Source organism: Drosophila biarmipes, unplaced genomic scaffold (genome assembly GCF_025231255.1).
Source record: "Drosophila biarmipes strain raj3 unplaced genomic scaffold, RU_DBia_V1.1 ptg000005l, whole genome shotgun sequence".
NCBI classification, from domain to species: Eukaryota; Metazoa; Arthropoda; class Insecta; order Diptera; family Drosophilidae; genus Drosophila; species Drosophila biarmipes.
In genome coordinates this window covers 4670528-4687889 of record NW_026114527.1, presented here as the reverse complement: position 1 = coordinate 4687889, position 17362 = coordinate 4670528, and the positions used below count along the sequence as shown (strand labels likewise).

At 38.2% G+C, this 17362-nt stretch overlaps 1 protein-coding gene across 3 annotated transcripts in view; it reads left to right on the top strand.

Annotated features, from left to right (window-relative positions):
* LOC108036172 (transcription-associated protein 1) overlaps window positions 1–17362 on the top strand; it is a 223684-nt gene that overhangs the window by 152850 nt on the left and 53472 nt on the right. For all 3 annotated transcript variants that reach the window (XM_050889734.1, XM_050889733.1, XM_050889735.1), the window contains one exon: window positions 1308–1603. In XM_050889734.1, coding sequence (XP_050745691.1) covers window positions 1308–1603 — 296 coding nt within the window. The remainder of the gene's footprint in view (window positions 1–1307; window positions 1604–17362) is intronic.

The window sequence follows — 17362 nt, the reverse complement described above, 5'->3', positions numbered from 1 at the left end:
GTATCATGAATTTTTTAGGATCAAGAAGCATAAGCTTCTTACTACTGCATTAAACTTGCGCAGAGCCTCAAAAATCTACGTGCCGAATTCCAACTATCTAGCTTTTAAAGTTTTCGACATCTCAGCGTTTAAACGGACAGACAGAAAAAGAATCTTGTACACCTTTTTACTATAAGAGTAACGGGTACATAATTTAAAATAAAGGAATTTACGACATATTTTTTCTTTATTTTTTCTCAATATCTATATTCTTGTAATGCTTCTTCTTCTTCAAAAGAAAAGGGACCACAGAATAAAGCAATCGCGAAAAGAAATAAATTACTTTTTTTGGGCAGCAAAAGGCTGACTCTCGATTTAAAAGACATGGTTCCCTTCGTACATTTGTTTGTTGCAGTCTCTTAAAACCCGAGATTGATATCGAACGAAAAGAAAACAAGAAAGGAAGTTAACTTCGGCAAGCCGAAGTTTGTATACCCTTGCAGTTATAAAAAATAATCAATAATTTTATTAAATTAAATTCGAAATTCTTAAAAATATAAATATTATATTCCCAATATTATAAGATAATATGTCAAAAAGCCCCAAAGCTATAATTTGTTTCACATTATTTCCCACCAATTATTCGATCGTTCCTATGACAGCTATATGATATAGTCGTCCGATTTTAATAATATTTAATTCGAAATTCAGAACAAATTAAAAATGTTATTTTCAAGCTTATAAGGTTATATGTTAAAAAACACAAAAGATATCATTTTTATTTCATGTTTTCCTACTAATTTTCCGATCGTTCCTATGGCAGCTATATGATATAGTCGTCCGATTTTGATAAAATTTAATTTGAAATTCAGAACTAATTTAAAAATGTTATAACCAAGCCTAAAAAGGTATATGTTAAAATAACACGAAAGATATATTTGTTTTATAATTTTTTTCCGATAGTTCCTATGGGAGCTATAAGATATAGTTGTCCGATCCGGCTGGTTCCGACTTATATACTACCTGAAATAGAAAGAAGTTGGGAAAGTTTCAGCCCGATAGCTTTAAAACTGAGAGACTAGTTTGCATAGGAACGGACGGACAAACGGACGGAGAGACGGACGGACAGACGGACATGGCTAGATCGACTCGTCTAGTGACGCTGATCAAGAATATATATACTTTATGGGGTCGGAAACGTCTCCTTGACTGCATTGCAAACTTCTGACTGAAATCATTATACCCTCTGCAAGCAGCATTGCAGAAAGTCCGTATTTTACAAGCTCTGAATTAAAGTGAAATTTTTCTTTATATTTTTAAAATTTCAGATTTGACGAACACTTATCATAAACTATTTTTCCACGAGTTGCTTACATTAAGTGAAGCCGAAGATGCCACGTTGGCGAAATTGGACTGCTACAAAAACGTTCCTAATCTTATACCACTTAGGACTAGTGCGTTGCGAGCGCTAGCTGCATGCCACTACATCAGTGATATTGGATACAAAGAGAAAATTATAAATATAATTTTCAAAGTCATGGAAAGTGATAAAGCGGAACTGCAGGAAACTGCGTACCTATGCATGAAACATTTTATAACCGGAGTTACACTCGAAAAAGACAAGGTGAGATGTTATTTTGCGACAGTATTTTATGTTTTATGAACTATGTGCAGACGGCACTTTCTAAGTGTTTTTTATTAGGCGGTCGCTGCAAAAGTAATCTTGTACAGGCCTAGCCTATTTTACAAGAGTTGGGGGTATACTGTATAAGGGGGTGAGACAAGCATAGTGTATCTTAAGAGTAACAGAGATGTATATATGTGTTTAATAAAAGTGTGAGGGCTATAATTCTATGGCCTATCGTCCTAAAAGTCACTTCTAAGTCACTTCTGGAAAGCAGAAAGACGATAGTACACATTTTACAAAAACAAAATAAACATATAACGCGTAGAAGGCACTTCTAAGTCACTTCTGAGCGATAGTAATGCGATAACACACATCGCGATGAAGTAACTTCTGAGACACTTCTGGACGATATGAAGGAAATAGCACACATTCGGAATTTTTTAAATTGTATAACACAATAAAATATCCAACTCAACAAAGAGTGCGAATTTACGTAAAGCTGTAGTTCAAGATATTTCCATATTACCTGTCGCGATTGCAATGAAATAAGCATTCAAAGATTTTCCACTTAATTATAAAAGGGTTTTCCTTCAAATTTATTTTTGTTTTAAATATAAAAAAAAAAAATTGTTTCTGTTTATTTTAGAAATGGATATTTTTAAATTTCTGATGTGAACAGAGCTGGACATAAATAATATTACTAAGCAGCATTTCCGATATTCCAAGGACCGTGTCTACAAGCGCTCAAACACCTTATAGAAAAAATAAATGCAAAATATTGCCGAAGATGTAAAAACATGTGGCGAAAATCCCTTCTGGTATCTTCTACAAGCATCTGTTATTTGTGCTACTTCTGTTAATGTGCCACTTTGGCGGCACTTCTCTGAGTCCTTTCGGCGACACTTCCAGAAGTTAATTCGGCGACACTTCCAATAGTAACTTTGGCGATATCGCATTGGGATGGCGGAAGTCACTCCCGTCGGGAAGAAATGTGCCACTTCGGTGGAGTCACCTTTTTTATTATAGTTTTATAACACTCTTATAAAATTCATCATTTTTGAAAAAAAAAAATTTTTAAATACTATTATAATTTGACGTTAATTTTTTTACCTTTTGTACATCGACCGTTCTTTTACAAACCGAACATTTTATTATACCCTTGCAGAGGGTATAATGATTTCAGTCAGAAGTTTGCAACGCAGTGAAGGAGACGTTTCCGACCCCATAAGTATTTATACTCGTATTCTTGATCAGCGTCACTAGACGAGTTAATCTAGCCATGTCCGTCTGCCTGTCCGTTTCTGCGCAAACAAGTCTCTCAGTTTAAAGCTATCGGCCTGATTCTTTCCCAAAAGTCTTCTTTATATTGCAGCTAGTATATAAGTCGGAACCAGTCGGATCGGACAACTATATCTTATAGCTCCTATAGGAACTATAGGGGAAAAAACAAAAAAAAATTATGTTTTTGGTGTTTTTTAACATATAACCTTTAAGCTTGAAAATAACATGTTTTAATTAGCTCTAAATTTCGAATTAAATTTTATCAAAACCGGACGACTATATCATATAGCTTCCATAGATACGATCGGAAAATTTGTGGTGAAATAATAAGAAAAAATTATATCCTTTGTGTTTTTTAACATATAACTTTCCAGGCTTGGAAATAACATTTTTTAATTAGTTATAAAGTTCGAATTAAATTTTATTAAAATCGGACGACTATCAATAGCTGCCATAGGAACAATCGGAAAATTAGTCGAACATGACTGCAGTCAGCAAAAATTCTTAAAACTTGTACATGTTGTTACTAAAGTTGATTATTTCTTATAACTGCAAGGGTATACAAACTTTGGCTTGCCGAAGTTAACTTCCTTTCTTGTTTAAGTTGACATTTTTGATTTCCTTGAAACTGTTTTACGTATAACATTCAGAAAATAAGTAAACACGTGTATAAAAAAAAAAATATTTTATTTTAGTCATAATTTTTTAAGGTTGCAAAAAAAAGATACAAACGTCATAAGAGCGAGCGAGATGGCGGCAATAGTTAAAAAAATGTATATACTTCAAATTTGTTTTTAGGCTTTCCTGCAAAAGACATGAAATGAATCGGATAACTACAAATGGAGATATAGACTTGCAAACAGAGGGTACTTTTTAAAAAATACCTTTTTTGTACAAACTTTAAGAATTTAACAACTAAAAAACAAAAAAAAAAAACTTTTTCTTTTTCAAATCCTAAAAAATGTGTTTACTTATTTTTTAAAACGTTAACGTATAAAACGTTTCAAGCAAATCAAAAATGTGAATTTTTTGCCAAGTTCGTTTGGTTTGTAAAAGAACAGCCCACATATGACCATAAGACCTAAATAAGTGAACAAAAAAATCATAAAAAATTAACCTCGATGTCTGTTCCAAAATCTTATTCGCTACCATCTTAAACTGTGCTTACCAAAAAAATCTCCGACGGCAGTTTTAATTGTATTTTGTATGAGTTGATTTTAATTGCAAGCATATACACATCTCATAGTCCACGGAATCCTACCGTTTTATTGCATTTCTAATATTGTGACCCCTCGCTATCTTCTTTCTGAATTTTGTTTTAAATGTACAAGCTTTATTTTAACTATTATTTTTATACCCTTTCAGAGGGTATAATGATTTCAGTCAGAAGTTTGCAACGCAGTAAAGGAAACTTTTCCGACCCCATAAAGTATACATATTCTTGATCAGTGTCGCTAGACGAGTCGATCTAGCCATGTCGGCCTGTCCGTCCGTCTGTCTGTCCGTTTCTACGCAAACCAGTGTCTCAGTTTTCAAGCTATCGGTCTGAAACTTTCCCAAAAGTCTTCTTTCTATTGCAGGTAGTATATAAGTCGGAACCATCCGGATCGGACGGCTATATCTTATAAAAAAAGCAACTTATAAAAGACAACAAAAATCTTTAAAAAAATTATATCTGTGGTGTTATTTAACATATACATTTCTAGGCTTGGATTTAACATTTTTAAATTAGTTCTGAATTTCGAATTTCACAATCGGACGACTATACGAGGTGTGTTCAAAAAGTAAGGTGACTTTGTATTTTCAAGAAAAACTATTAATTTATTTATCAACATCAATGTTGTCCCCTTCAAAGTAATCCCCCTCAGATACAATACACTTATGCCATTGGTTTTTCCAATCCTCAAAGCACTTCCCATAAGCAATTTTCGGTATAGCCTTGAGCTCTTCCAGGGATGCAGTCTTTATCTCTTCAATCGTTGCAAATCTCCGTCCGTTCATAGGTCTTTTTAGTTTTGGGAACAAGAAAAAGTCACATGGGGCCAAATCCGGTGAATATGGTGGTTGAGGCATTATTGTGGTGTTGTGTTTTGGCCAAACAATCTCTAACAAGCAAAGATGAGTGAGCAGGGGCATTATCGTGATGCGAAAGCCATGAATTGTTTTTCCACAATTCTGGACGTTTCTTTCGTATTGCTTCTCGCAAACGGCGCATAACTTCCAGATATTACTGTTTATTGACCGTGCGATCATATGGTAAGAAATGCACCACGCTATGGTAATCGAAGAATACAGTGATCAAAACTTTGACATTTGATCGAACTTGGCGTGCTTTTTTCGGTCTTGGCTCACCTAGGGGTCTTCCATTGTGACGATTGGGCTTTGGTTTCGATATCATAACCATATACCCATGATTCGTCACCATCTATGACCCTTTTGAGTAAATCTGGGTCGTCGTTGGCGTCATCCAACAGCTCTTGAGCGATGCTCATGCGACGGTTCTTTCGGTCAAAATTCAGCAATTTCGGAACAAACTTCGCTGACACGCGACTCATGCCCAAAACGTTTGAAAAAATTTCATGGCACGAGCCAAGCGATATACCGACATCTTCAGCAACTTCTCTGATAGTGATTCGACGATTTTCCAAAACCATTTTCTTCACTTCTTGAACGTTTTTATCAGTTGTTGACGTGCTTGGTCGTCCAGAGCGAGGTTCGTCATTGCCATCTTCCCGTCCATCTTGGAAGAGTTTGTACCACATTTTTTTTACTCAGAACAGTTTCACCGTATGCCACTGTCGTCAACACTTCAATTGTTTCGGAGCACTTAATTTTATTTTTTACACAAAACTTGATGCAAATCCTTTGATCCATATTTTTCGATAGCAAAAAATCCTCTCACAACTAAACGAAAAAGGGGATTCAATTGAAACTTGGTACAGATGTTAGGGAAGAGTGTACCAACATATCAAAACAAAAAAATCGATAATCGAAAATATGTTGCCCGCGAAATTTGAAAAGTCATCTTACTTTTTGAACACACCTCGTATCATATAGCTCCATAGGAACAATCGAAAAATTAGTGGTAGAATAACATTGAAAAATTATATCTTTGGTGTTTTTTAACATATAGCCTTCTAAGCTTGGAAATAACATTTTTTAGTTAGTTCTGAATTTCGATTTAAATTTTATCAAAATCGGAGGACTTTATTATATAGCTGTCATAGGAACGATCGGATAATTGGTGGGAAAATAATATATAACAAACTATAGCTTTGGTGCTTTTTGACATATAACCTTCTTAGCTTGGAAATAATATTTTTTAATTAGTTCTGAATTTCGAATTAAATTTCAAAATTGGACGACTATATCATATAGCTGTCATAGGAACAATCGGGAAATTAGTGGGAAAATAATATGAAAAAATTATTTTCTAAAGTTGATTATTTCTTATAACTGCAAGGGTATACAAACTTCGGCTTGCCGAAGTTGTTTGTTTGTTTATTGGTAAAGTTCTTTCAAGTTACATCCCCAATTTTAAACTGATTTTACAAACTGCATTATTCTTTTAACTATTACTTTTAGCGGTGACAGCGACGCGAGCAGCGATCGGTCAAATATGTAACCCGATGAGCGGTTTCTAGGCTTCATATTTTGTTTAATAAATTTGAATTGACCTAAGCTTTTATGCTGACAAATGGGTTCTCAGGCTGGGCTCTTTTTTTAAACGTTCGTTTATGTCTGCCGCAGATCGAAGGCGTGGGAAAGATTTGTGATCGAGGAATTTAATGTTTATGTCGGATTGATTTGAATAATTGCTATACATAGTAGGTATATTGTAATACAGAGACGAAACGAGATCTAACGGTTTGGGTAGCAGTTCGGCTAAAAAAAACAACAAAATTCAACGCCAGTTCGGCTTGAGCAGTGTGAGCAAATTGAGCCACGGCGTGCCCTTCTCTGCTTAAAAGTAATAATTATTAATATTGTAAAAACAATCTAATTATAAATTGATTCTTGTATGTATATGTTTAAAGGTTGTGTGACAGGCTGTGTGTCAGTTACTCGTAGAGAAAAAGGGTATACTATATTCGTCGGAAAGTATATATCATGTAAAAGGAAGCGTTTCCGATCCATAAAGTATATATATTCTTGTTCAGGATCACTAGCCGTGTCGATCTAGCCATGTCCGTCTGTCAATATGAACACTGAGATCTCGGAATCTATAAAAGCTAGAACAGTCGAACTTGGCGAGCAAATTCCTGGGCTTCCAGCGCAGCACAAGTTTGTTTCACGCACAATCTAACGACCACAATCTATGAAAATCTGTATCGCCTTCATTTTTTATGATAGAAATAAAATACAACAATAATTGCCCACACCCACTCTAACGCCCACAAACGCTTAAACCTATCTGCCATCCACATACAATCTTCATAAACAGCCGGTAGGTGGCGCCCTTAAATATAGCTTTGTTGCTTATAAAAATGTGCCACACCCACTCTAACGCCCATAAACGGTTTAAACGCTTAAATCTGTCTGCCGCCCACATAACATTTACTGAAATAGCCGGTAGATGGTAGGTAGATAAAATATCGCTTTGCTGCTTATACCTTATGCTCCATTTACCTTATGCTCCCTTAAGCTGTGTAACAGGTATCTGACAGTCAAGGCACTCGACTATAGCGTTCTTCCTCGTTGTTTTTTAATATCACTGAAGATAGCAGAAATCATTAAAAACTGAACATGGTGTTACAAACATTGATTATTTCTTATAACTGAAGGGGTATACAAACTTCGGCTAGCGGAAGTTTTCCTGTTGAGAGTAAACTACTGTGAGGAGGCGGTTCGCTAACTGTGTTATAGTTCGGTTAACTTGTTCAGATGTTCCACGATTTTGACGAAAGCCAAACGAAAGCAGGGATAACATTGTGTGCTCCTAGATATGATATTATGCTAGTTAGACCATCACGATAATAAACTAATTGGTCTGTAAACTAATTGATTACTTTTCCGGGCTTCGGTATCATAATGATATTAGATTTTTTTTTATTTTTTGGGTAGTAGCCGAGAGTTATGATCCCATTACAGCTTACAAATAACCTCAATGGCAGAGTTTGGAAGTATAATTAACATCACGATAATAAACTAATTGGTCTGTAAACTAATTGATTACTTTTCCGGGCTTCGGTATCATAATGATATTAGATTTTTTTTTATTTTTTGGATAGTAGCCAAGAGTTATGATCCCATTACAGCTTACAAATAACCTCAATGGCAAAGTTTGGAAGTATAATTAACATTTTTACGGTTATTTGGTCACCGCCATGTGCTTTTTTTAGTTTCAGTTCACCAATGACTTTCGCAATCTCTTTTAGCTGAAACAATGGTGGTAGGGAAATATATTCAGATTTGATATGTGGTAGGACAAATGAACCGGTGGCAGGGTTCGTCTGGAAGACGTTTCTGAGATGTAGAATTTTGAATTTGCTTTGAATTTTGAGTTATGAATTTCTTATCGGAGTGACTGTTTCGATTAGAAAGCTAAGATTTGGGTGAGCCCTTTAAAGAGGATGTTTGGTACTGGTTGGCGAAAGTTTTATGTTTCTTGCTTTAGACCACGATTAAGTGTGCGAGTGGCTTCCTTAAGATGGGTGTTGAGATAGCGGCTGCCTTAACGAATACAAGAATATCGGTAGAGCAGTTGATGTCCACTTCGATGTTAAAGTGAGGGGGTAATTTAATGTGAGAGGATGTTTGGTACTGGTTGGCGAAAGTTTTATGTTTCTTGCTTTAGACCACGATTTAGTGTGCGAGTGGCTTCCTTAAGATGGGTGTTGAGATAGCGGCTGCCTTAACGAATACAAGAATATCGGTAGAGCAGTTGATGTCCGCTTCGATGTTGAAGTGAGGGGGTAATTTAATGTGAGATCTTACATACTTTTTATATTTTAACCAGTTGGTTCTGTGCGACATCAGCTTTTGTGTGCCTTGAGGCAGAGTTATTAGCACTGGCGAATGGTCTGCAGCTATAAAGCGATCTCCAAGCGAGTTTTAGAAGACCATAAATTGTCCTTCAGAAATTATGGTGACTATGGTGAGGTTTCCGATGCCTGATGCACTTCGTTAGACGTAGCTTGCAAATAATTATTTGCAAACCTTTGGTGAACGTGGTCCCTGATGCGTTCCCTAACCATCTATATAATCTGTTCGGTACAAAGTGTAGCCTCTTATTTGAAAGCTGTATTTGTTTGAGAGGTGTGTCTCTAGCACAATGTCGATATGATTATCATTCAGGAACTGTGTTACTTCAAGGTTGTGCCGTGGAATGCCATTGCCGTTCCACATTGTTATTCGTATCGGCGTATGAGAAGCCCTTCTAGGTATTTAGTTGACCATATGACGACCTTGCGGCCGTGCCAAAAAATACTTCCGGCGCCCCTGCAGTTTGCCGTTTTGTTACCTTGGCAGTTAACGCATTTTTTCTTTTTGAGGTCTTCTTTGTGGTAGGACAAATGAACCAGTGGCAAGGTTCGTCTGGAAGACGTTTCTGAGATGTGAAGCAAAAGTTTCGCCTCTATCTTCGTCGCTGTGGACCCAGCTGACTGTGACAGATTCAATCGGAGAGCTGAGATTTGGGTGAGCCCTCCAAAGAGGATGTGTTGTACTGGTTGGCGGAAATTTTTTTAATGTATCGCAGCCGTGCATTTTCTGTTTCTTACTTTAGAGCACGATTTAGTGTGCGAGTGGCTTCCTTAAGATGTTGTTTTAATGACGGCGATCTGTTGGTTTGCCAGGCACGTCGCAGGCTCCTCTTTTCTAGGACTAGCCCTTCAATTTGCAGATTACTTTTTAAGTGGTTGGATTGCACGTCCCTGCTTTGGGGTGGATGCCTTCACGAATAGTTCTTCAAGAGTATCGGTAGAACAGTCGATGCGCTTCAATCTTGAAGTGAGGGCTTAATGAGATATGTGAGCTTACAAAAAGAGTTATTAGTAATGGCGAATGGTCTGACGACAGGTCCAAAGGGCTTCGTCGCTTATTATATTGCGGGGATGGTTTTTTCTCACCGCAAAATCTATTAAGTCTCAAACTTTCCTGGGGTCTGTTTGCCAGCATGTGGATATGCCAGGGGAAACATAGTTAAATTTATTGTTCGGTTTTATGATTGTACTGTATAATAGCCTTAATTTGGGAGTCACAAGGTGTGATCCCCAGCGCGCATGTTTGGCATTATAGTCTCCTGCAGCTTTAAAGCGATCTCCAAGCGTTTTGTATAAGTCCTTAAATTGTCTTTCAAAAATTGCACTTTATTAGACGTGGCTTGCAAATAATTATTTGCAAACCTTTGGTGAAAGTGGTGCTTGATGCGTTTCGGTATAAATTTCCGATAAAGTCCACACAGTCCTAGTAATGATTTAATTTCTTTGGGGTCTTTGGTACGGGTAAATTTATGATGGCACTTATTTTTTCGGATTTGGTTTTATACCTGTAGTGGTTACTATATGACAATGTGAATTCGGTTTCCTTTTCCGTAAATTTACATTTATCTAATTGTAATTTTAAATTGGCATTAGCAAAAATTATAATATCATCTAGATATACTAAACAATCTTTATAGATTAAATCTTCTAATAAATTGTTCATACATCTTTGGAAAGTAGCGGGGACATTTTAAAGGCCAAATGACATTCGAGCGGCTATGGTGAGGTTTTCGGTGCCTGACTGCACTTTGATAGACATGGCTTCCAAGTAATAAGTTGCAACTATTTTGTAAAAGTGGTGCTTGATGCATGCCCTGATTAGAATGCTGGTTCCGCTGTGGCCTTTACCATCTGGATGGTCTGTGTGGTAGAAAGTGTTGCCTCTTATTTGGAAGTTGTATTTGTTTATGAGATGCGTCTCTACCAGTAGCACAATGTCGATATGATTATCATTCAGGAACTGTGTTACTTCAAGGTTGTGCCGTGGAATGCCATTGCCGTTCCACATTGTTATTCGTATCGGCGTATGAGAAGCCCTTCTAGGTATTTAGTTGACCATATGACGACCTTGCGGCCGTGCCAAAAAATACTTCCGGCGCCCCTGCAGTTTGCCGTTTTGTTACCTTGGCAGTTAACGCATTTTTTCTTTTTGAGGTCTTCTTTGTGGTAGGACAAATGAACCAGTAGCAGGGTTCGTCTGGAAGACGTTTCTGAGATGTGAAGCAAAAGTTTCGCCTCTATCTTCGTCGCTGTGGACCCAGCTGACTGTGACAGTTTCAATCGGAGAGCTGAGATTTGGGTGAGCCCTCCAAAGAGGATGTGTTGTACTGGTTGGCGGAAATTTTTTTAATGTATCGCAGCCGTGCATTTTCTGTTTCTTACTTTAGAGCACGATTTAGTGTGCGAGTGGCTTCCTTAAGATGTTGTTTTAATGACGGCGATCTGTTGGTTTGCCAGGCACGTCGCAGGCGCCTCTTTTCTAGGACTAGCCCTTCAATTTGCAGATTACTTTTTAAGTGGTTGGATTGCACGTCCCTGCTTTGGGGTGGATGCCTTCACGAATAGTTCTTCAAGAGTATCGGTAGAACAGTCGATGCGCTTCAATCTTGAAGTGAGGGCTTAATGAGATATGTGAGCTTACAAAAAGAGTTATTAGTAATGGCGAATGGTCTGACGACAGGTCCAAAGGGCTTCGTCGCTTATTATATTGCGGGGATGGTTTTTTCTCACCGCAAAATCTATTAAGTCTCAAACTTTCCTGGGGTCTGTTTGCCAGCATGTGGATATGCCAGGGGAAACATAGTTAAATTTATTGTTCGGTTTCATGATTGTACTGTATAATAGCCTTAATTTGGGAGTCACAAGGTGTGATCCCCAGCGCGCATGTTTGGCATTATAGTCTCCTGCAGCTTTAAAGCGATCTCCAAGCGTTTTGTATAAGTCCTTAAATTGTCTTTCAAAAATTGCACTTTATTAGACGTGGCTTGCAAATAATTATTTGCAAACCTTTGGTGAAAGTGGTGCTTGATGCGTTTCGGTATAAATTTCCGATAAAGTCCACACAGTCCTAGTAATGATTTAATTTCTTTGGGGTCTTTGGTACGGGTAAATTTATGATGGCACTTATTTTTTCGGATTTGGTTTTATACCTGTAGTGGTTACTATATGACAATGTGAATTCGGTTTCCTTTTCCGTAAATTTACATTTATCTAATTGTAATTTTAAATTGGCATTAGCAAAAATTATAATATCATCTAGATATACTAAACAATCTTTATAGATTAAATCTTCTAATAAATTGTTCATACATCTTTGGAAAGTAGCGGGGACATTTTAAAGGCCAAATGACATTCGAGCGGCTATGGTGAGGTTTTCGGTGCCTGACTGCACTTTGATAGACATGGCTTCCAAGTAATAAGTTGCAACTATTTTGTAAAAGTGGTGCTTGATGCATGCCCTGATTAGAATGCTGGTTCCGCTGTGGCCTTTACCATCTGGATGGTCTGTGTGGTAGAAAGTGTTGCCTCTTATTTGGAAGTTGTATTTGTTTATGAGATGCGTCTCTACCAGTAGCACAATGTCGATATGATTATCATTCAGGAACTGTGTTACTTCAAGGTTGTGCCGTGGAATGCCATTGCCGTTCCACATTGTTATTCGTATCGGCGTATGAGAAGCCCTTCTAGGTATTTAGTTGACCATATGACGACCTTGCGGCCGTGCCAAAAAATACTTCCGGCGCCCCTGCAGTTTGCCGTTTTGTTACCTTGGCAGTTAACGCATTTTTTCTTTTTGAGGTCTTCTTTGTGGTAGGACAAATGAACCAGTAGCAGGGTTCGTCTGGAAGACGTTTCTGAGATGTGAAGCAAAAGTTTCGCCTCTATCTTCGTCGCTGTGGACCCAGCTGACTGTGACAGTTTCAATCGGAGAGCTGAGATTTGGGTGAGCCCTCCAAAGAGGATGTGTTGTACTGGTTGGCGGAAATTTTTTTAATGTATCGCAGCCGTGCATTTTCTGTTTCTTACTTTAGAGCACGATTTAGTGTGCGAGTGGCTTCCTTAAGATGTTGTTTTAATGACGGCGATCTGTTGGTTTGCCAGGCACGTCGCAGGCTCCTCTTTTCTAGGACTAGCCCTTCAATTTGCAGATTACTTTTTAAGTGGTTGGATTGCACGTCCCTGCTTTGGGGTGGATGCCTTCACGAATAGTTCTTCAAGAGTATCGGTAGAACAGTCGATGCGCTTCAATCTTGAAGTGAGGGCTTAATGAGATATGTGAGCTTACAAAAAGAGTTATTAGTAATGGCGAATGGTCTGACGACAGGTCCAAAGGGCTTCGTCGCTTATTATATTGCGGGGATGGTTTTTTCTCACCGCAAAATCTATTAAGTCTCAAACTTTCCTGGGGTCTGTTTGCCAGCATGTGGATATGCCAGGGGAAACATAGTTAAATTTATTGTTCGGTTTTATGATTGTACTGTATAATAGCCTTAATTTGGGAGTCACAAGGTGTGATCCCCAGCGCGCATGTTTGGCATTATAGTCTCCTGCAGCTTTAAAGCGATCTCCAAGCGTTTTGTATAAGTCCTTAAATTGTCTTTCAAAAATTGCACTTTATTAGACGTGGCTTGCAAATAATTATTTGCAAACCATTGGTGAAAGTGGTGCTTGATGCGTTTCGGTATAAATTTCCGATAAAGTCCACACAGTCCTAGTAATGATTTAATTTCTTTGGGGTCTTTGGTACGGGTAAATTTATGATGGCACTTATTTTTTCGGATTTGGTTTTATACCTGTAGTGGTTACTATATGACAATGTGAATTCGGTTTCCTTTTCCGTAAATTTACATTTATCTAATTGTAATTTTAAATTGGCATTAGCAAAAATTATAATATCATCTAGATATACTAAACAATCTTTATAGATTAAATCTTCTAATAAATTGTTCATACATCTTTGGAAAGTAGCGGGGACATTTTAAAGGCCAAATGACATTCGAGCGGCTATGGTGAGGTTTTCGGTGCCTGACTGCACTTTGATAGACATGGCTTCCAAGTAATAAGTTGCAACTATTTTGTAAAAGTGGTGCTTGATGCATGCCCTGATTAGAATGCTGGTTCCGCTGTGGCCTTTACCATCTGGATGGTCTGTGTGGTAGAAAGTGTTGCCTCTTATTTGGAAGTTGTATTTGTTTATGAGATGCGTCTCTACCAGTAGCACAATGTCGATATGATTATCATTCAGGAACTGTGTTACTTCAAGGTTGTGCCGTGGAATGCCATTGCCGTTCCACATTGTTATTCGTATCGGCGTATGAGAAGCCCTTCTAGGTATTTAGTTGACCATATGACGACCTTGCGGCCGTGCCAAAAAATACTTCCGGCGCCCCTGCAGTTTGCCGTTTTGTTACCTTGGCAGTTAACGCATTTTTTCTTTTTGAGGTCTTCTTTGTGGTAGGACAAATGAACCAGTGGCAGGGTTCGTCTGGAAGACGTTTCTGAGATGTGAAGCAAAAGTTTCGCCTCTATCTTCGTCGCTGTGGACCCAGCTGACTGTGACAGTTTCAATCGGAGAGCTGAGATTTGGGTGAGCCCTCCAAAGAGGATGTGTTGTACTGGTTGGCGGAAATTTTTTTAATGTATCGCAGCCGTGCATTTTCTGTTTCTTACTTTAGAGCACGATTTAGTGTGCGAGTGGCTTCCTTAAGATGTTGTTTTAATGACGGCGATCTGTTGGTTTGCCAGGCACGTCGCAGGCGCCTCTTTTCTAGGACTAGCCCTTCAATTTGCAGATTACTTTTTAAGTGGTTGGATTGCACGTCCCTGCTTTGGGGTGGATGCCTTCACGAATAGTTCTTCAAGAGTATCGGTAGAACAGTCGATGCGCTTCAATCTTGAAGTGAGGGCTTAATGAGATATGTGAGCTTACAAAAAGAGTTATTAGTAATGGCGAATGGTCTGACGACAGGTCCAAAGGGCTTCGTCGCTTATTATATTGCGGGGATGGTTTTTTCTCACCGCAAAATCTATTAAGTCTCAAACTTTCCTGGGGTCTGTTTGCCAGCATGTGGATATGCCAGGGGAAACATAGTTAAATTTATTGTTCGGTTTCATGATTGTACTGTATAATAGCCTTAATTTGGGAGTCACAAGGTGTGATCCCCAGCGCGCATGTTTGGCATTATAGTCTCCTGCAGCTTTAAAGCGATCTCCAAGCGTTTTGTATAAGTCCTTAAATTGTCTTTCAAAAATTGCACTTTATTAGACGTGGCTTGCAAATAATTATTTGCAAACCTTTGGTGAAAGTGGTGCTTGATGCGTTTCGGTATAAATTTCCGATAAAGTCCACACAGTCCTAGTAATGATTTAATTTCTTTGGGGTCTTTGGTACGGGTAAATTTATGATGGCACTTATTTTTTCGGATTTGGTTTTATACCTGTAGTGGTTACTATATGACAATGTGAATTCGGTTTCCTTTTCCGTAAATTTACATTTATCTAATTGTAATTTTAAATTGGCATTAGCAAAAATTATAATATCATCTAGATATACTAAACAATCTTTATAGATTAAATCTTCTAATAAATTGTTCATACATCTTTGGAAAGTAGCGGGGACATTTTAAAGGCCAAATGACATTCGAGCGGCTATGGTGAGGTTTTCGGTGCCTGACTGCACTTTGATAGACATGGCTTCCAAGTAATAAGTTGCAACTATTTTGTAAAAGTGGTGCTTGATGCATGCCCTGATTAGAATGCTGGTTCCGCTGTGGCCTTTACCATCTGGATGGTCTGTGTGGTAGAAAGTGTTGCCTCTTATTTGGAAGTTGTATTTGTTTATGAGATGCGTCTCTACCAGTAGCACAATGTCGATATGATTATCATTCAGGAACTGTGTTACTTCAAGGTTGTGCCGTGGAATGCCATTGCCGTTCCACATTGTTATTCGTATCGGCGTATGAGAAGCCCTTCTAGGTATTTAGTTGACCATATGACGACCTTGCGGCCGTGCCAAAAAATACTTCCGGCGCCCCTGCAGTTTGCCGTTTTGTTACCTTGGCAGTTAACGCATTTTTTCTTTTTGAGGTCTTCTTTGTGGTAGGACAAATGAACCAGTAGCAGGGTTCGTCTGGAAGACGTTTCTGAGATGTGAAGCAAAAGTTTCGCCTCTATCTTCGTCGCTGTGGACCCAGCTGACTGTGACAGTTTCAATCGGAGAGCTGAGATTTGGGTGAGCCCTCCAAAGAGGATGTGTTGTACTGGTTGGCGGAAATTTTTTTAATGTATCGCAGCCGTGCATTTTCTGTTTCTTACTTTAGAGCACGATTTAGTGTGCGAGTGGCTTCCTTAAGATGTTGTTTTAATGACGGCGATCTGTTGGTTTGCCAGGCACGTCGCAGGCTCCTCTTTTCTAGGACTAGCCCTTCAATTTGCAGATTACTTTTTAAGTGGTTGGATTGCACGTCCCTGCTTTGGGGTGGATGCCTTCACGAATAGTTCTTCAAGAGTATCGGTAGAACAGTCGATGCGCTTCAATCTTGAAGTGAGGGCTTAATGAGATATGTGAGCTTACAAAAAGAGTTATTAGTAATGGCGAATGGTCTGACGACAGGTCCAAAGGGCTTCGTCGCTTATTATATTGCGGGGATGGTTTTTTCTCACCGCAAAATCTATTAAGTCTCAAACTTTCCTGGGGTCTGTTTGCCAGCATGTGGATATGCCAGGGGAAACATAGTTAAATTTATTGTTCGGTTTTATGATTGTACTGTATAATAGCCTTAATTTGGGAGTCACAAGGTGTGATCCCCAGCGCGCATGTTTGGCATTATAGTCTCCTGCAGCTTTAAAGCGATCTCCAAGCGTTTTGTATAAGTCCTTAAATTGTCTTTCAAAAATTGCACTTTATTAGACGTGGCTTGCAAATAATTATTTGCAAACCTTTGGTGAAAGTGGTGCTTGATGCGTTTCGGTATAAATTTCCGATAAAGTCCACACAGTCCTAGTAATGATTTAATTTCTTTGGGGTCTTTGGTACGGGTAAATTTATGATGGCACTTATTTTTTCGGATTTGGTTTTATACCTGTAGTGGTTACTATATGACAATGTGAATTCGGTTTCCTTTTCCGTAAATTTACATTTATCTAATTGTAATTTTAAATTGGCATTAGCAAAAATTATAATATCATCTAGATATACTAAACAATCTTTATAGATTAAATCTTCTAATAAATTGTTCATACATCTTTGGAAAGTAGCGGGGACATTTTAAAGGCCAAATGACATTCGAGCGGCTATGGTGAGGTTTTCGGTGCCTGACTGCACTTTGATAGACATGGCTTCCAAGTAATAAGTTGCAACTATTTTGTAAAAGTGGTGCTTGATGCATGCCCTGATTAGAATGCTGGTTCCGCTGTGGCCTTTACCATCTGGATGGTCTGTGTGGTAGAAAGTGTTGCCTCTTATTTGGAAGTTGTATTTGTTTATGAGATG